Below are 20,329 nucleotides of genomic sequence, written 5' to 3'. Positions count from 1 at the left end.
GTTCGGTGAGCGAGGCAGAACGCCGTTGGCCCCCCCATATCCCGACAACTTATACGCCTTTCAGAAGGCGATCGTTGACTATTTGGACAAGAAGAAAACGTCCCGTTGATATGTTTTTCAAGGGACCGCGAAAAAAAAAAAGAGAGAGACAGAGAAACCGCAGTTTCGCCCGAAAGGTGAAGCAACGGAAACGCAGCAGCAGCAGCGAGCGAATTACCTTTGCGCTGTCTCTCGCTTCAACGCGAACTAAACGTCGAAGGCCCAGCGCATACGAAACTACTGGCACTAGGCGCACTTTGTCAACGTCGCAGATCATTTTGACGATAAGGTCCGCGCGGGTGCGTCGTATCTGCAACGTGCCGGTCGCTTGTTGAAACGCATCGGCCGCTTGTTGCAATGTAGTACAATCTGAATGCACCGGTAAATTTACGTGACCGCCACATTCAAACGCAACGTAACGTGCTGGTACATTATAGATTGGCGAAGTATCGTGGGGAACGCCTGGTGATTCGAACGCGAAAGCATTTGCGATGGTTAATTTGAACATACTGCGCACCGACAATGCTCTCAGCAGCGCGCCAAATCACGTGGCGGCGCCTCCGACCGGCATTGCTCCGACACCAAAGCTTAGGCGAGAACATGGCGAGACTAGAGTGTACTAGACAAATGGTACACTCTAGGCGAGACCCCTTAACCCCTGGCGGAGAAAAAAAAAAAGAACCGCGGCGTCACGCCAAGGTCGGCGTTTCTGCGTAGCGCTGGAACACGTGTGTACGTGCCAACGTCTCAGCCAACGCTGCGGCTACAGCACAGAGGGAAGCAACGGCGGAGGCCCAGTTCGGCCAACGCTCGCTTCAACTGCAGAAAACAAAACTTCAGGGAGCGGGCTAAGCGGCGCCGGGCCGGCAGGAGCGGCGGACGCGCACGGAGACAGTCGAAGGTGAGGGGTCTACGAGGGTGTTGAGAGGAAGGGCGAGGGGAGCCACCGAAGCGAGAGATTTGCCGATGCCAAATCCGTTTCCCTGCCGCCCTCCTCGCCTCACCTGCGACGGTCCCCGCGCGCGCCTGTCGCCTCTTCACTACCACAATCTCTCTCTCTTTCGCCGTGCCTGCGCCGCCCGCTCCCTGAAGTTTCGTTTTCTGCCGTTATCGCGAAGCGAGTGCGGGTAGTTTCGTGGCCCTCGCTCGATATGAGCTTGCGCGCCGCGATATTTCACGAATCGCACCGTTCGTACGCCGTGCTATGGTGCACGAATATTTCAAAAATAAGTCCATCTTTTAATTCGAACAAATTTTTGGGCCCCTTCGAGTTCGAATTATCGAGATTCGACTACACATGGAAGTCAATGGGATTTAGGTCGGAACCGTGAGAACGCAACGTAGCAGCCGGGAAAACGCAGAAGCGAGGAAGGTATCGAAGAGATTCCACTATTATAAATCTTTTCTGGTAAAAATTAATTCATTTTTCTTGATATTGTGTATGTTTTGATGATACGAATTTCGGGTGATACGAATATTTCACGCGACCCCGTGAGATTCGTATCACCGAGGTTTTACTGTAATAGCATTTTAACAGATATAGGAAGAAGGTATTGGTTTCAGCTTAATGTACCTGTTATCTGACTCAGTTTTTGCGTTACAAAGTTTACATGGTCATTCCCTAGCAGTGATGAAGAAAAATGCAAGACTAGGATTTTGATGGTATCTACAACTTCAATGTGCGCATTATTAAACGTTATGCCATGTAGCAAAGGAGACGTGCATCATTTGGGATGAAAAAATATAGCTTTAAGTTTTGGCTCATTTCACACAAACAGTTTTGCTTTGACTATGTACTAAGTTTCATGAGCACTTCATTTGATATTGTGATAAGCTCGATGTACGAACATGACGTTATATATATGCTGGTGTCGTCTGCATAGATAATAAATTTAGATAGATAATACCTACGTCAGCTCCCCAAGCTTATAAGAAGACCGCACGGATCCAGGCTCTCGCTACACAGCACGCAGCAGCAGCGGTAGACTGTCAGGCTGAAGTAATTTCTGTCTTCCAACCTTTCAGACAAGTGACGTTGACCCGAACCACCGCGCCTGCGCGCCCTGCTGCCTGGAGCGCCGCTACCTACGTCAGCTGCCCAAGCTTATAAGAAGACCGCACGGATCCAGGCTCTCGCTACACAGTACGCAGCAGCAGCTGTAGACTATCGGGCTGAAGTTATTCCTATCTTCAAACCTTTCAGACAAGCAAAGTCAACCCGAACCACAGCTCCTGCGCCGCACATCTGCCTGGATCGCCGCTACCTACGTCAGCTCCTTAAGCTTATTGACCCTTTTCGCAGAGCAGTTTGCTCTAGAGGAACGAGATGGCGCTTTCTGCCGCGCGCCATACGTTGCCTCAGCGAATGCGCACGAATACGAAACCATTACTGCTTCTGCCCTGCTACTAAACAATCAACTGTCGAAAATGCAACTGGGTGTGCGCTAACGCACTGTGCTCAATTCATAGTGCAAAATGTGTAACGATAAAGGGAAGACGTGTGCGCGCTAGTTCGCTGCAAAAATAGTGATTCACATAATGAATGGAATCAACCTGTGCCGCCGCTGCTACTTAAGGACTGCCTGTGTTCCCGTCCTTGGCGATGCAGGGCTTTCCTCAAGGATACAAAAATATAATGCATCCGCCTGCGCTGTATAGCTAACCTCCAAAGAAAGTACTTCGGAACGTCGGCACTTGGGAGTGAGTACCGCTCGTTACAAAATGAAGTAGTGCCACTTACTGGCATAGTAAGTTTCCCGCACGTTATCTACACACATCCACCCTTAATTACTCGCACGAAAACTTACGCCTACCCTATCGCCAACGTGTAAGTGAATAGACGCACACTTGAATCAATGTGCCGAAGCACGAGTGACGGCGACTACACCGACAAGACACAAATGTTCAAAGCTGAATGTTTCGTGACGGTCCACAGAGTAAGCGAGGGACTAGCGATAATACGTCTTTGCTACGAGCTACCGCAAAGTACAGAACATTTAAATTCCAAGCCTTTGTGCACAGCAAGAACAAATTTATCGCAGCAGAGCACACCCGCGAGTGATTACGCTGAAAATAAACAATCAGATAGTGGCCGCACCGAGGAACTTTAATGAGTCAGAAGTATGACAAGCCGCTGGCCCAAAATGTTTGCCAAATAAAGAACGCAGAGCACACTGATCCCGATTTAATTCATAAGCGGAAAGTTTGGACAGCTTGGAATACATTTCTAGCCCCGCTTTTAGTAAAAGCTCCGTATACGCTGCTCGTGCTGTTTGGACAAGGCGTAATGAGCTCTAAAAGCAGTTACATGTCCTCTAAAGCTGTGGCCAATGCTTCGTATCGTGCACACAGCCACCGTCTACGATATGTGTCGAAACAGAGGTTTGCTGCGCGACACCGACGTGACGCACTTGCATTGTAAACGCGGAGGCAACGGAGGCGGCTGAGGCAAGCAATGCACGCGCCACCACGTGATCAAACATGGCAGCGCGCACAGGAGTGCTGCGAAAAGGGTCAATAAGAAGACCGCACGGATCCAGGCTCTCGCTACACAGCACGCAGCAGCAGCAGTAGACGGTCAGGCTGAAGTAATTCTTGTCTTCAAACCTTTCAGAAAAGTGACGTCGACCCGAACCACCGCGCCTGCGCACGCCGCTGCCTGGAGCGCAGCTACCTACGCCAGGTCCCCAAGCTTATAAGAAGACCGCACGGATCCAGGCTCTCGCTACACAGCACGCAGCAGCAGCGGTAGACTATCGGGCTGAAGTAATTCCTGTCTTCAAACCTTTCAGAAAAGTGACGTCGACCCGAACCACCGCGCCTGCGCACCCCGCTGCCTGGAGCGCAGCTACCTACGCCAGGTCCCCAAGCTTATAAGAAGACCGCACGGATCCAGGCTCTCGCTACACAGCACGCAGCAGCAGCGGTAGACTATCGGGCTGAAGTAATTCAGGGTTCGTACAGGTTTCTAAGGCAAGAATTCAAGGATATTCCAGGACTTTCCAGAACCCGTCACAGGTTTTTCAAGGACTCAAAGCAGCATCCAAAGTAGGATTTCTTTACTCTAACATTTCCAAAAATGACCAGTTTTATTTCACTTACAATAAATAAATCTATATGACAATTATAATAAAAATGTCTAGCCTTGATAACTTCTCTATATCACAACACAAGATGAACGCTTACGACAGCGGCTGAGATTTCTCCGGTATAAGCTGGGCAAAGTTCACCAAAAATATTGAAAACATTCAGCATAGGGTTATTGCACTAAAATAAAAATTAATAAATATATATTACAATGATGTTAATAATATCTGGCCTTGATCACTTTGCAAGTTCACAATACCAAAAAAGAAGTTCACAAAACACAATGAATGCTCCCAACAGCTACTCTGACTTCTCCAGTATTAACTGGGTAAGTTTACCGCACATTTACAAATCATTCGGTGTTGTCTTCCTACACATCCATTATATTATAACAAATAGATGTATACTGCAATATTGTAAAACATGCCTTGTCTTGATCATTTCTCAAGTCCGCAATATTAAAAGTTAACACAACTAACACTCACAACAGCTGCTCAGGCTTCTGCAGCATTAGCTGGGTTGGTTCATCAAACATTTCCAAAACATTCAGCATACCACATTTTCTGGTGTATAAGACGCATTTTTTTTAAATTTTTACTCGGTGCGTCTTAGAACAGTGCGACCCCCCCCCCCCTATGTATGTTTTTTTTTTTCAGAAGAACTGCCGTCAAAATCGGATCCGATGCTATGGCCACGCGAAGCGCGCTGGTTGACTTAATTGCTACGGGTTCTGTGAGCGCTATCGAGGTGCCGGGTTCTCGTGATCAAGTTCGGGCACGAGAAGGATTGTGCAGCAACACAGGTGGCGGTACGCCGACCGCGAGTCGATCGACCGCGAAATCGTCGCATCTGCAGATTGCTGTCCAGATATGGCGTGCGCCGCTGCGTGAATCTACGCAGTTGCTCTAGAGTACAGGCAGCCCTCCCCCCCTCCTCCCGGGCTGCCTTCCCGCTTTCCTCCTTTGCGTGCGATTTGGCTCACCGTCACACGCCTTCATTCGCACATAATACAGCATACGGCGCGTGGGGACGATGTTATCGCCCTTGGACTTTATACGAACATCGCAGCAACCACGACGGCAGAAATGCGCCTGAGTGGAACTATATGGCACCCATACGCTTCCGCATGACCCGTATTCACGGAGCGAAAGGTCACTAACATTTTTAAATCGCTTACCGAAAGAACAGGTGCATCTTATACACCCGTGCGACTTATACACGTGTTGTTTTTTTCGGAAAAACTGCCGTTTTGAGGGGGCTGAGTCTTATATACAAAGATGCGACTTATAGAGTGGAAAATACAGTAATGGTATTGCACTTATATTATCATAAATAATATTATAACAAACCTCTACCCAAAGGCACTGAGCATCAGTGGTAAAGTTGCTCTACTATAGCTCTCTTTAGCTTCACTAGCTTCACCTCGCGCACAAGAGTGAAAGTGGCACAAGGCAGACCGACGGGCGAGGAGTAAAACGAACGATAGGGTGAGGAAAGCAGCGTAAACTGCCAACCGAGCCAGCACCAAAGCGCGGCACAAGTCTCTCGCTCCATTCGCGGGTTTGACGCGGTGAAGCCTTTTATTTTTTCCGCGCAGTTCTGCAAAACGTAACCATGTGTGGTGAGTTTGACGCCGATCTGCCACAGAAAGGAGGTCGCAATGTCGATATCAAGAGTGCATTGCTCACGAAATTCAAGGATTTTCAAGGAAGGAAAAAAATTCCAGGACTTTCAAGGGCCTTGGAAATGCACTTTTCAATTTCAAGGGTTTTCAAAGATTTCAAGGACCTGTACGCACCCTGTAATTCCTGTCTTCAAACCTTTCAGACAAGTGACGTCGACCCAAACCACCGCGCCTGCGCACCCCGCTGCCTGGAACGCAGCTACCTACGTCACCTCCCCAAGCTTATAAGCAGACCGCACGAATCCAGGCTCTCGCTACACAGCATGCAGCAGCAGCGGTAGACGGTCGGGCTGAAGTAATTCTTGTCTTCAAACCTTTCAGACAAGTGACGTTGACCCGAACTACCGCGCCTGCGCGCCCTGCTGCCTGGAGCGCCGCTACCTACGTCCGCTCCCCAAGCTTATAAGCAGACCGCACGGATCCAGGCTCTCGCTACACAGCACGCAGCAGCAGCAGTAGACGGTCGGGCTGAAGTAATTCCTGTCTTCAAACCTTTCAGAAAAGTGACGTCGACCCGAACCACCGCGCCTGCGCACCCCGCTTCCTGGAGCGCAGCAACCTACGCCAGGTCCCCAAGCTTATAAGAAGACCGCACGGATCCAGGCTCTCGCTACACAGCACGCAGCAGCAGCGGTAGACTATCGGGCTGAAGTAATTCCTGTCTTCAAACCTTTCAGAAAAGTGACGTCGACCCGAACCACCGCGCCTGCGCACCCCGCTGCCTGGAGCGCAGCTACCTACGCCAGGTCCCCAAGCTTATAAGAAGACCGCACGGATCCAGGCTCTCGCTACACAGCACGCAGCAGCAGCAGTAGACGGTCGGGCTGAAGTAATTCCTGTCTTCAAACCTTTCAGAAAAGTGACGTCGACCTGAACCACCGCGCCTGCGCACCCCGCTGCCTGGAGCGCAGCTACCTACGCCAGGTCCCCAAGCTTATAAGAAGACCGCATGGATCCAGGCTCTCGCTACACAGCACGCAGCAGCAGCGGTAGACTATCGGGCTGAAGTAATTCCTGTCTTCAAACCTTTCAGAAAAGTGACGTCGACCCGAACCACCTCGTTTGCACGCCCTGCTGCCTGGAGCGCCGCTACCTACGTCAGCTCCCCAAGTTTATAAGAAGACCGCACGGATCCAGGCTCTCGCTACACAGCAGGCAGCAGCAGCGGTAGACTGTCGGGCTGAAGTAATTCCTGTCTTCATACCTTCCAGACAAGTGACGTCAACCCGAACCACCGCGCCTGCGCACCCCGCTGCCTGGAGCGCAGCTACCTACGCCAGGTCCCCAAGCTTATAAGAAGACCGCACGGATCCAGGCTCTCTCTACACAGCACGCAGCAGCAGCGGTAAACTATCGGGCTGAAGTAATTCCTGTCTTCAAACCTTTCAGAAAAGTGACGTCGACCCGAACGACCGCGCCTGCGCACCCCGCTGCCTGGAGCGCAGCTACCTACGCCAGGTCTCCAAGCTTATAAGAAGACCGCACGGATCCAGGCTCTCGCTACACAGCACGCAGCAGCAGCGGTAGACTATCGGGCTGAAGTAATTCCTGTCTTCAAACCTTTCAGAAAAGTGACGTCGACCCGAACCACCGCGCCTGCGCACCCCGCTGCCTGGAGCGCAGCTACCTACGCAAGGTCCCCAAGCTTATAAGAAGACCGCACGGATCCAGGCTCTCGCTACAAAGCACGCAGCAGCAGCGGTAGACTATCGGGCTGAAGTAATTCCTGTCTTCAAACCTTCCAGACAAGTGACGGTAACCCGAACCACCACGTTTGCACGCCCTGCTGCCTGGAGCGCCGCTACCTACGTCAGCTCCCCAAGCTTATAAGAAGACCGCACGGATCCAGGCTCTCGCTACACAGCACGCAGCAGCAGCGGTAGACTGTCGGGCTGAAGTAATTCCTGTCTTCAAACCTTCCAGACAAGTGACGTTAACCCGAACCACCTCGTTTGCACGCCCTGCTGCCTGGAGCGCCGCTACCTACGTCAGCTCCCCAAGTTTATAAGAAGACCGCACGGATCCAGGCTCTCGCTACACAGCAGGCAGCAGCAGCGGTAGACTGTCGGGCTGAAGTAATTCCTGTCTTCATACCTTCCAGACAAGTGACGTTAACCCGAACCACCTCGTTTGCACGCCCTGCTGCCTGGAGCGCCGCTACCTACGTCAGCTCCCCAAGCTTATAAGAAGACTGCACGGATCTAGGCTCTCGCTACACAGCACGCAGCAGCAGCGGTAGACTGTCGGGTTGAAGTAATTCCTGTCTTCAAACCTTTCAGACAAGTGACGTTGACCCAAACCACCGCGCCTGCGCGCGCTGCTGCCTGGAGCGTCGCTACCTACGTCAGCTCCCCAAGCTTATAAGAAGACCGCACAGATCCAGGCTCTCGCTACACAGCACACAGCAGCAGTGGTAGACTGTCAGGCTGAAGTAATTCCTGTCTTCAAACCTTTCAGGTTGGTTTTTTAATTTCACTGCTGAAGTCGTTCTTTCTTTTTTTCCGCTTCTGCTCCTGCTGCTGCTGCTGGTACTGCTGTTGTTGCTGCTGTTGGGTTTTTTTTTTTACTGTTCATGCCAACATTTGTCCGATGATGCCTCATTTGATTCCTGCTTATCATGCAACGAGTTGTTCACAAAGGACTCGATAGTAATAACATGCTCCGAATGTTTTTTCGTGTATCATGCCGGGACTTACTCAGGGGTGGGAGTGGCAGCTGTTAAGGCCAAACCGGACATAGACAAGAAACAAGACGTGGCTATGCCCGTCTTGCAAAACCTCTAGGTTGAGGTGTAGCCAAAACTCAGGGAAGCCTAAGGCTGAATATGATATGGACATCGCAGCGAAGCTGTCTTTGATGAACCAAAGATTAGGTGCACTTCTCCCACTTCTGAGCAAAGTTGATGAGCTCATGTCGGATAAGGAAACTGTCGTCAGCATAGAAAAATACGTTCAAGAGCTGTCATCCCGTTACGACACGCTTTTGACAGTAGTGACTTTGCAGGGAAAAGCGATTAGTGAACTTACGGCAAGAGTAGAAAAAGTTGAAAGCGGCTCATCGGCTGAGGAAGTAAGGGCGCTGAAAAGAGCTGAACGACCTCAATCAATACAGTCGCTGCCAGAATCTGTAAATTCACGGGATTAAACCAACTGAGCGTGAGAACCTACTACGCGAGCTGAATAATATTGCACGCAGGCTGAACATAGCAGAGGTAACTGAGAGGGACCTGGACACCGTGCACAGGCTTCCATCAAAGCCTGACAAGGTTCCTGTCATTATTGCTCGCTTTGCTTTGCAAGCAACCAAAGAAAACTGGCTCGAACAGAGGCCACAACTAAAGACCAAACTTCCTGGTATCCGTTTCTTCGACAACTTGACGCCGCACAACAAGAAACTGCTCTGGTTGGCCAAGAGAAAGGGAACGGAACAAGTTCATTTGGCAGAAGAACGGCAGGATCCTTGTCAGAAAGAGGGAAGGCGAACAAGATAAAGACTGAGGCCGATCTTGCTAAAATCGCTTAAGTTAAAAGGCACGTGCCTCCTCCTGCCTCACCCCGTTGATGCCCAGCCCGACCACTAACTTCAACCCAGTTGACGGTATCTCGCTTAGAAATTTTTTAACACAAGCACGGGAGCTACAGAATAAATTTTCCTTATTTCACTTGAACGCACGCAGCTTGCGAAATAAGCATGTTGAAGTAAGTACGCATTTAACGTCTTTGGAACATGAGTTTAACATTCTGGCATTTACAGAAACCTGGTTTTCATGCAAAGAAGATCTGGTACAGTTCGACGACTACCAATGCGAAGCCCTCTTCCACGATAAACGAAGGGGAGGTGGCGTAGGGCTTTACATTAGGCAGCTCATTTCGTACGTCATACTGAAATATTCAGTAATTACTGACGACTATGAATCTTTGGCTATCTCGAATCCCTCGTTTGTGGTCTCCGTTCTTTACCATCCACCTTCTGGCTCCCTACCTGCGTTCTACAATTTCTTTGAAGAATTAAGTGAATATTTATTAACCCATAATGTACCAGTTGTCATAGTTGGAGACTTCAATATAAATTTGCTTCCTGATGACACTAGTTGCGGCAATTTTCTTTATCTGGTACATTCCGCCGGTCTCATTAATGTTATTATTGCTCCAACCCGTGTTACAATGAACAGTAACACATTATTTGACCTGTGCCTGACAAGCTGCTTCGATGACAATGTATTTGCTGGTGTTCTATCGACAGGTATTAGTGATCATCTGCCATTATTTTTCTTCATGCCTGTATACTCTAAACGTAAAGTAACTAAAAATCAGTCTGTTCGTAGATGTATTACAGACAGTGGCATTAGTCATTTCCGTAATCTATTGTCAAATATTGTATGGAATGATGTATTCAAGCACTGAGAACCCTGATGATGCTTATAGTTTGTTTCTAAATAAGGTTTTGCAATCGTATGAGACAGCATTTCCTATCAGACCTCTTGTTAAATGTTGAAAAGCTAGGAAGCCATGGATTACAAAGGAATTACTTGCAAGAATAAGAAATAGAGAAGAGCTATTTCATAGATTCCTAAAAATCAAGGACATAAGCAAACTAGAAGAATATAAACTAGAAGCAAACTAGAAGAATATAAAAAAAATTTGAAATTGTTTAAACGCTGACCTTAAGAAAGCCCGAACATCATATCTGCATAAGTTTTCGGTGACACATAGCTGTCCAAAAAAAACATGGTCGCTGATGAAATCTATCTCTAAAAAAACAGATAATGCTCTAAATGAACTGGTTGTTGACAGCACAGTTTATACTGGTGTTCCCCTGGCAGATAAGTTCAACAGCCATTTTCTCTCGGCTGGTGCAAGCCAACATGTTCAAAGCACCCTACATAACCCGCACACGCAGGAAATGAGCTCCGTTTTCTTGTCTCCGGTTACACCGCTTGAAATAGAAGGCATAATCAGAAGCTTGAAAAGAGAACTGCGCAAGTGGGTATAACAATATCGCTGTTCGCCCAGTAAAAGCGCTGTCAGATGTACTGTGCGCGCCCCTCGCCCATATCTGTAAAGGTATCTTGACTCAAGGCGTTTTCCCAGAGAAAATGAAAATTGCTCGCGTCTGCGCGGTGCATAAGAGTGGCGCGAGAGATAGTCTTGGCAACTATCGTCCTATTTCTGTACTCCCCATCTTTTCAAAGATAGCGGAGTACGTAATTAATCGGAGGTTAAATGATTTTTTACACAAGAGATGCATAATATCACAACAGCAATATGGTCACAACAGCAAACAGCTCTTATGGAAATAAAAGAAAAACTGATAACAAATATTGAAAATAGACTCTTTTCTATTGGCATATTTTTAGATTTCAGGAAAGCTTTCGATTGAATCAAGCATGACGTTCTTTTTTATAAACTTAACAAGTACGGTATCCGCGGCAATGCACTTAAATTGACTAGAAGTTACTTGCATAATCGCTATCAGTTTGTAAGCACTGGTGATGTTGAATTCAGTTTAAAATTAATACAATACGGTGTTTCTCAGGGCTCAATACTAGGCCCCCTCTTGTTTCTTCTCTATATAAATGACATTGTACTCATACCTGATACGCCTGACATTGTGCTATACGCTGACGACACTAATGTATTTTTTCACGGTGCTAACATAAACAGTATAAACAGTCAGGCTAATGCTTGGATGACTGTTAATAAAGCAATCGGCAATAATTGAAAGCTAATCTTTAATGGTAAAACAATAAGTCAAGTACCCACACATAAGTTCGTAGGCGTCCACTTCCATGAACATCTCAGTTGGACACAACATGTCGCATATCTTCGCGCTGATGTGTCCAGAACAGTAGGTATGATACACAGGTTACGGTTCATGCTACCATCATGGTTTAAACGACAGCTTTACCTCTCCATGGTAATCTCGCACTATTGTATTTTAGTCTGGGGAACTCAGGGTAATTTAAATCACCTCCAAGTATTACAAAAGAAGTGTATTCGATTCATTGAAAATTTATCATGGCAACAACACTCACTACATTTCTTTAAAAAAATGGTACCTTGACTATTTCTAATATTTTTTGCCAGCGCCTTGCGCGCAAGATTTTCCCCAATTTAAAGGCAGATCCTACCACATTTCTAGCACCATAATAGACCCGAATCTAATTATGCACTTAGGCAGAATATTTATGTGAAGAAAAAAACTAGAACATGTTACGGGACGCAGTTGTTAGATTACCAGATACCTGAATTATTAAATTTCTACCCAGAACTAGTTGCTATTGTGCAAGAATCAAAGACCATTTTTTCATTTAAAACTCGAGTGAAAGCCCTGTTTGTGTGATCAGTCTCATGTACCTAAATGTATGTAATGGAGAAAATGTATGAAAGTACCGAATTGTTTCTTGTTGTAATATTTTACACGCACAGTCATTGCTTTGTTGCCCTGTAACATTCACATCTTTTAATTACTGTTCTCTAGTGCATTCTGAACTTAAAATGCTTGTCTATATGTCCTGCTTCGAGACCAAATCCCCCTGCCCCCAACTTTTTATTTGTGTCCTATGCAGTGTATACTTGCACATACGTTTTTTTCGACAGCGCTGATCGCTGTGTGCTGTACGTCAGAGAAACGAGGCTTCGGCAGGTGCCAAAAAGGCGCCTTTTGCCTCGTTGACTCGTAAGAAGGTGTCTCTATTGTAATTTTGTTTCTTTTGTTGTTTCCTGCCAAAATAAAGATTATTATTATTATTATTATTATCCGTACAAAACCATCATCAATCATCGGCTCGTGTTAGTTTTACGTTGGCGCCATCTTTCCTTCTCGGAATAAAGTGTCGTCTCGCCCATGGTATTTCAGGTGGTAGAAGTGCTTTAAGCTCCCTTCAACCTCGTCGATCTTTGCTTCATACAGCCGTGTACTAATTCGCTATCGCAATCGATACTTCACCTTTCAGGCAAAACTGCAACTTTTTATTCCGAACCCACCAATAGCCCTTCGTCATAGGTCAAAATGGCTCAGGCCTCGCCCATATAAGCTTAAAAACAGATTGGAATAGTTTTGCTTTTTACCGGCACTGGAGACAGAGACGGCCACCAGCTGAGCCTGCTGCAGTGCGCGCCTACATAGTTCGCTCGCGGCGCCTTCAGCCTACTTTTTCTCGTTTTGTGCCTCAGCTAGGGTGTGCTGTGCCGCTCGGCCCTCTCAGTCGTACTCAAGTACACACTAAATACAATCGCCCTGGTCGTCCCGACAGCGGCGACCGCGGAAACGCACTGTCAAAACGCTGGAGGGAATGAGCACAGCAGCAGCAGCAAGCGAATTCGTGGTGCTTCGTGCGGCCGCTCGCATCAACGCGAGCTAAGCCGCAAAAACACAGCGCAGATAGCTTTCAAAAAAACCTTTACAGTACCGCGCACCTCATGCTTTCATGAAGAAATACAACTATCGCTCAAGCTTTACTCCCAATGCACTAAAGTTGCGATGAACAAAAAAGTCCCAGTTTCTCCCGAAAGGCAAAGCATCGATTGCGACAGCTAATTAGCAGAAAGCTATACGAAGTAAGGACAGTAGTTTTATCGGTTGTATAAACTTGTAAACATTTGCTGTTTACCTAAATTTGCAGACTAATGCCTAAGCACACGTACTACAGCACATGGTCGAAGCTACGGGTACAGTGTACTACGGGAGCTATATGGTAGCGCGATATGGTAGTGCAAATTTAGGGTCCTATTCGATTCTAACGCACAGGCAATTTTTGGACTCGTTTTATCGGGAGAGGGAAAGGTAACGCCCGCGGCGGCAAGATTGCCTGGTCGAGGGATGCAGGCCTGCCTCGCAGTCGCTGTGAATTCGAGCGCGCCAAGCGCGGGGCCACCGCTTCGCATTCCGTCGCAGCGGAGAAGGTGCTTCCGGTTGCTGCTCGCGCAAAAATGACAAAATTTGGGGTGAAATTTCTAGGTTGTCGGCAGGGAAAATTCGTTATTTCAAGTGCTGCCACTTCGTTGCGTAGAGGTTTCAAATACATGTGCTTCTATGAAGTAACGGCGGGGAATAGAAAAACTTCGTTAAATCCAGGAATTCGTTATATGGAGGTTCGTTATAAGCAGGTTTAACTGTGTTTAGGGGTTCGAACATTTAAAATGGTAAAAGTGTCATTCGAATTGAATACTAACCAGTTCGAGTCGAATTTCATTATTCAAATATTCACACATCGCAAATACGGTTAAACCTGGATATAACGAAATTCACAAATTCCCGGAAAACTTCGCTATAAAGAGGATTTCGTTATATGCAGGTACTACACGAAAATTCGAAAAAGAAACGCTTACCGTATTTACTCAATTCTAACGCGCCTCAAAGCACTCATCCTTAGAATGTCGCACCAGGTCCCGGTTGCGTGGACGCGTGTCGTTTCGCACAAGCGCAAGGCATCGGAAACGAAGAGCGAGCGTCACGATGGCGTCGTAGCGTCGTATAGTGTTACAGTAGAACCTCGCTGTTACGTTCCCGGGGGCTGCGTTTTCCCGGCTGTTACGTCGTTTTTGGCCGGTGCCGGCACAGCTGCCATAGAACCCAATGCATAGGTAACCCCGTTGTTGCATCGCAACTGTGGGACCGTTCCCGCAACATACGTTGCGAACTGCCACCCCGCGCCGGCCCGAGCGGCCATTTTGACTTTTCATGTCGCTTGGCTTGGTGGCTTGACGATGGCATTGGCCGCCCAAAGTGCCGGGGGCAACAACTATGACATATTTTCAGTTTCCGCCAGCAAAAGTATGGCCCTTGAGATCCGTATTTGCTATATAAAGATGGTGTCTATGACGCGTTGTGGCCCTAAAATTGGTTTTGGCTCATAGATATTCCGTAGAGACGGTTTCAGTGTTTACAAACAAACGTCGCTTTCCGCTGATTGGTCGCCCCATCGGAACTTCCGGCAGGAGAGCTAGAAGCACTTCCGGCTATGTTGTTTGAAGGCATGCGCGACGTGACGCCGGCGTGTCGATGTTTGCACTGCTTGGTGGAATCAGTGATGAGCTGATTCTACATCGTCAATATTGTCGAGATGACGAGCGACTACTTTAAGGCGCTTAGCACCGAAGCAAAAGATCGGTATCGCCAAAAGCTGATGTTTAGAGGCAGAGAGCTGCCCGATCCGCTGGACGATGATGTCGTGCGATTTTCGTTTTTGCTGGGCTCCAAACACCTTCCCCCAGTTACAACCCCAGAGCACGGCCGCCTGGATCTACGCGCGTGGCAGGGTTGCTCCGGCCGTCCCATTCGAACGGAGAGGGCGAAAGCAGCGGAGACCGCTGCTTTCGCCGCACCACGGCGCGCACCTCCCACCCCTCAACTCCCTTGCTACGGCTGCGCGCGAGACGATTTGCGCTATAATTCGCGCTATAATGAAAATATCGCTTTATAACAAACTGCGAGAAGTTGTGCCGAACAAAAAGGCACTTAAAAGCACCGATGTCCCTTGACGCTATTTTTTTTTCTTCTTTGCACTCCAGCCTCTGTCAGGATGATGCTGCCCGAAACGCGTACACTCGTAAGCCAAAGTTTTGCGGGAAAATTATTTCCGCGCGCTCAAGCGCAGCATGCCAATGGAAAGCCTGCACGCGAAAGAAGGCATTCGAGCTCTATCTGCTAGAAGGAATGCCAGCTGACTGACGAGGCAACCAAGACTTTTTTATTTTTTTTTCGCGAATCCGCAGCCCGCAAACTTTTGTTTATAACTTGCATTTTCCCCAGCTTGACCAATTGACTGTCAAAATACGCCTTGGAAAGCGTGAGATATGACTCGGTGCTTTTAAGGGGGGACGCGGCTTTCGCATCGCAATACTTGGCCAAAAAAACGATTTTTTGAAAATCACATTTTCAGTTTGTATGACTTCTTTTCTATTTTATTTCAAAATTTCGTCACGGAAAATCGCGCGGAAATGATGTAAAAAATGTTTATCGAAGCTAAGGTGGCGAGGAGTTTCTCGAACATAGCGAAAAAACGGCATTTTTCAAGCCGCGATATCTCCGCAACCGCGTAACCTAGCGCCGCCATCTTGGTCTCTATGGATAGCGCGATTCTCCGTCTTCAAATCTGGCGCCTCGGCCAGCTGCACCAGGCAAGAGCAAGTGCACAGCAAGCAAAAGTTTCAAGGTCTCGCGGCGGTTTCTGATCGGCAGCGCGCGCCACGTGACTGTACGCGGCTCCGGATTGGTCTCCCGGGCGGTTGCCCTTAGCAACCGGCGGAAAGGTCGTCTGCTCGCCGCTACGGTGGCTAGAATCGCCGCGCTGACGGCACTGAGGAGCCGATTTCGCGTCTTTTCAAGTCGTCGCAGCGTGGTTTAGAGATTGTATCTCACTTATGATAACGGACCGGCGCTCGCTTGTTAGAGAAACGAAAAACGTTGTCAAGCTCAGCCCTTCTTAGCTTGGAGAACGGCTCTCGTCTGTTATCATGGGCCGGCGATTGTTCAAGAAGAAATGCAAGACTGCGCATCAATTTGGTGCTCATAAGTCGAAGCCACCGATCTCTAAAACAAAGTTTGCTCCGGCGACTTCAGCAGTGACAATGACGGTGGCATGCAGCGCGACGCGGACGTGCAGCTGAGCACCTCAAGCACGGATGGAACATCGTCCACGCGTATTGGCGAAACTGTTCAGGAACCCAGCCGAAAAAGATGCAATGCGGAAAAAGAAAGCTGCAAAAGCTCATCAGACCATCAGGTCAGATGGTCAAGCGATGCCGCATCGCAAAGGACACAAAAGACTATAACCCTGGTGCCTATTAAATTTTGACAACTTTGAACCTTGTTTTCTCAGTACAGTTTTTTTGGCATGTTGCTCAGCTCGTGGAGCAGATATCTTGGTAACTACTTTACACATTTTGATTGCGTTTGTTTTGTCAGACTCACTGAACTGTACTTTAGGGGATAGCGCTCTTCTTTTTTTATCCTAGTGTTTTAAGAATTCGTAGTAGGGTTCCTTGTTTGCAGTGTAAGCGTGCTCACTGCAGTGGGACTGGAGAAACCATGAACTACAAATTTTAGTGTTGAAAAAAAATTATTTCGAGAACGCTATCCCCTTCTGCATACATTTGGCTGTGCATACAGTATTTAACAAACTTTTCACTTGATTTCGTAAATCCTCCAGTCCCTCCACGAGGTTCAAGAAAGAAATAATTTGTCTAGCAAAAAGTTTTCATGGTACCGCTTTGAAATGTTTATGAAAGCATCATAGAGCCATTCTTATTCTATGTACCAATTTTCATTGACATCCACCAAGAAACAAGAAAGTTGGTACCGAAAGCCGCGTCCCCCCTTAAATGGAGAGCTGAAGTCGCGGCAGTCTTGCATCTGTACATCGAATGCGCTGTTTATTGTGTTAAATAAGCGTGTTAAGTAAGCGAACTCATCGCGCGTCTTCCTGTACGAAGTATCAAGCTGCTTACCTGAGTCGACAGCCACGGACAGACATTTTTCAGCAACTTTCTGAGCCATCAGTAAATATTGAATGCCATCTTTGTATTCATGGCGAAATTACCAGCATAACACATTCACAATACCTACAATTTATTTACGATAGCAAACACACAGCGCTTGTGCACTCGCAGTACTCCTTCAAACGCGGAGAGCTTTCTGGCTCAGTGGCTTACTCATTAGTTTTTTGCGGTAAGCCGCTGTGCCCGTAACGACTGCACCAGTATTTGAGAGTAGGGGCTTTATAAATTTGCTTGCAATTCATGAAGAAATCGCTGATGCATGCTTTTCGTTTGCCTGGCAAGCAAAAAGAGGGCAGCTCTCTACATGAGGACAAATTGAAGCTCCACTGCTCCAGTTTCCTCCACTGGAAATGCGTGAAAACTTAGACCAAGCTTTTTCTTGGTGCTAGACTTGCAGCAGGGCACGCAGCAGTACGGCATGTTTTTGAAAAATACAGTAAATTACACGCAGAATTTCAGGCGAGATTATAAAAACAAATCACTTGCCTCAATTCAATGTGGTACAACAATGTGAAATGCATATGAAAGCATATATTCTAGTTACACAGGGCCTTCAGCAGCAACACTTCCAAGTAACATATAGCAGTTCGAGGCTAGAAGGAAAAGCCGCTTCAGCACCACTGATGTATCGTGGGAACTTCACAATGTAAATGCGACGCGCATGCAAGGGCCCCGAATAATTAATTCGGCTGATATATCAGGCTGGAGAAGATGTACTGCAAAAGTATTATTACCCCCGTGATGCCTGTATATGAAGACTTCTGTGAACACAGCGCTCGACCCGAGAACGTAGCCATACAGTGACCACGATGATGAAATACTTTTCTTTTTGAAGGGAAAAGCGAGCGCAAGAAAAGAATGACAAGCGTGGTGAGGGGAAGCGCTTAGGCACAGCGGCAACTCACTCGCCAGAATACGTCTCAAGGCGCATGCAATGTGCCACACGAAGTCGCGTGAACACCCTGCCTATGCGTTAGCTGCATCATTATGCTACAAAGAAACACCCTCGCTGTGTAAAGCCGGCTTAAGAATCTATCACCACGTGCCTTGATTCTCGTGCCGTTTCTTGCAACTGTCAGGCCACTTTAGGCCAACAATCAACCTATCTTCACCACGTGCACAATGTCAAATGCGCATCTCTCCAAGCATCTGCAGGGCCGCGATGCCGTCAGCAGAGGGGTGGGAGCACAGCGCCGCCTGACGGTGCGCGGGCCAACTTCCTCAATTACATGTTTTCAATGGGGCGTGCGTTGAATGGGACGGCCGTAGCAACCCCGCCGTGCGCGCCAATCCAGGCGGCCGTGCCCGGAGCAGCAAGCAGATCATCTTAGTGAGGACATGCAATGAACGCAGACTGTTGTCTTCAAGGCACGTAATGGGACTGCCGAAAAACTAGAAAAACTTCAATGGCACTTTTTTCTTATTTCTGGGGTTTTACGTGCCAAAATTAGTTTTAATTATGAGGCTCGCCGTAGTGGAGTGTTCCAGATTAATTTTGACCACCTGGGGTTCTTTAACGTGCCCTACAACACAAGCACACGGGCGTTTTTGCATTTCGCAATGGCACTTTTATTGCTGCAAGATGGAGGATGAAGTGGTAAGCTGTGCATGTGTACATGCACATGTTTTCTGCGTCATATGCCTTGTTTCTGCTTTTCAATATGCATTCACAAATAACTGTACATTCTCAAAAGTCATTTAGTGCAAGAAGCTTAGGTCGACTGAAATGGGACTAACTTAAATGCTTGCGAATTTACCACACTTCTAACAAAAGGAAACCTGTAGTGTTGGGCACGAGATTGCAATTCATAATTGGCCTCCGTTAATTCGTAAATGCTTTTAGAATGTGGCCGAAACTTACTATATGCATGCACGGAAATCGCTAACTTTTCTGCGATTCTGCTCTGCGATACCGATGCGAATGGTCAAATGCCATCGCGGTGGCTCAGTGGTTACGGTGCCCAGTTGCTTACCCGAAAGACGCCGTTTGGGCCCCGGCTATCGCATTTCGATCGAGGCGAAATGCTAGAGGTCCCTGTACTGTGCGATTTCAGTGCACGTTAATACCTTGCTTCCGATGTCACAAATAACCTTTTTTTTTTTTTGAAAATGCACTTCTTTTGTTTATGCATGCATCCACTCCTGTAATAGCCAGTAAAAAGCTGACAGATGAAATGAAATGTACCTACTTATTTCACGGTGCTCATACATTGCGAGTTTTGCTTGGATTTCTTCAATCTACAATACAGAGACACTGCAGAACAGCTAGATAAATAAAAAAAGAAAAATTCTCACTCACTGCTTATTATGCAACTTTACCAACATGCCCGACTTGCCACACTTGTCAAAAAAGAAAACACATTTTAAGTGTGCTTCAACAACTATTCCGTCTTTGATAAACAGTTGAAAAAGTGATCACTGCACGAGGTGAATACTGGGCTCACGTGGAGAGAAAGCCTGGTTCTGGCATTTGCGCATACCTTCTAATAACACTTGCAGACGCCAGCTTGCTTGAGTGTTCCCACCTGACATGCGACTCACCTGGCGGCTTTGCGTAAAGAGCAGCACCCGATGGCCCTGTTTCTTCCAGAGCCGTAGCAGGGACTCCACAACAGCCATCTTTCCTGAGCGGCCAGGGAAACCATAGCGCATCTCAGGCGGCAGTGCGGCAACATCTGTGTCACGAAACACTTTCGGCCCCCCATCATAGAGGTCTGGGTGGTTGCAGATCTTGCGCAGATTGATCAGGCCCACAAACACCTGCATGATCAAATATGGCATACGTTTCAGTCAACGCAATGAGGCAGCAAGCAGCCTGTCCCAGCCATAGAGTTTCTCACTATAACACCTAGAGGGTAATCTGGCGCCACCGTCTATGCGAGTTTTTTAAAGGGTGATGTGCCATCATGGGAATGACAGGATATGTGTCTGCGAGGCATGTGTTGGCTGGTGTTGTAAGACACTTCGTCTAAAACGTGGATTTGGCTACACAAATAACGCATTCTTAAAATAAAATCTA

The 20,329-nt window shown here is 47.6% G+C and overlaps 1 protein-coding gene across 1 annotated transcript in view; it reads right to left on the bottom strand.

Annotated features, from left to right (window-relative positions):
- The window catches only part of LOC119435884 (DNA excision repair protein ERCC-6-like), a 59,409-nt gene extending 39,318 nt beyond the window's left edge, over window positions 1-20,091 (bottom strand). Inside the window, exon 1 of the mRNA XM_037702583.2 lies at window positions 19,852-20,091. Coding sequence (XP_037558511.2) covers window positions 19,852-20,091 — 240 coding nt within the window. The remainder of the gene's footprint in view (window positions 1-19,851) is intronic.
- Between the last annotated feature and the right edge of the window lie 238 nt (window positions 20,092-20,329).

This window comes from Dermacentor silvarum, unplaced genomic scaffold, assembly GCF_013339745.2.
Source record: "Dermacentor silvarum isolate Dsil-2018 unplaced genomic scaffold, BIME_Dsil_1.4 Seq986, whole genome shotgun sequence".
NCBI classification, from domain to species: Eukaryota; Metazoa; Arthropoda; class Arachnida; order Ixodida; family Ixodidae; genus Dermacentor; species Dermacentor silvarum.
Note: the sequence above shows the minus strand (reverse complement) of the source record. Positions and strands in the feature narration are given on the sequence as shown.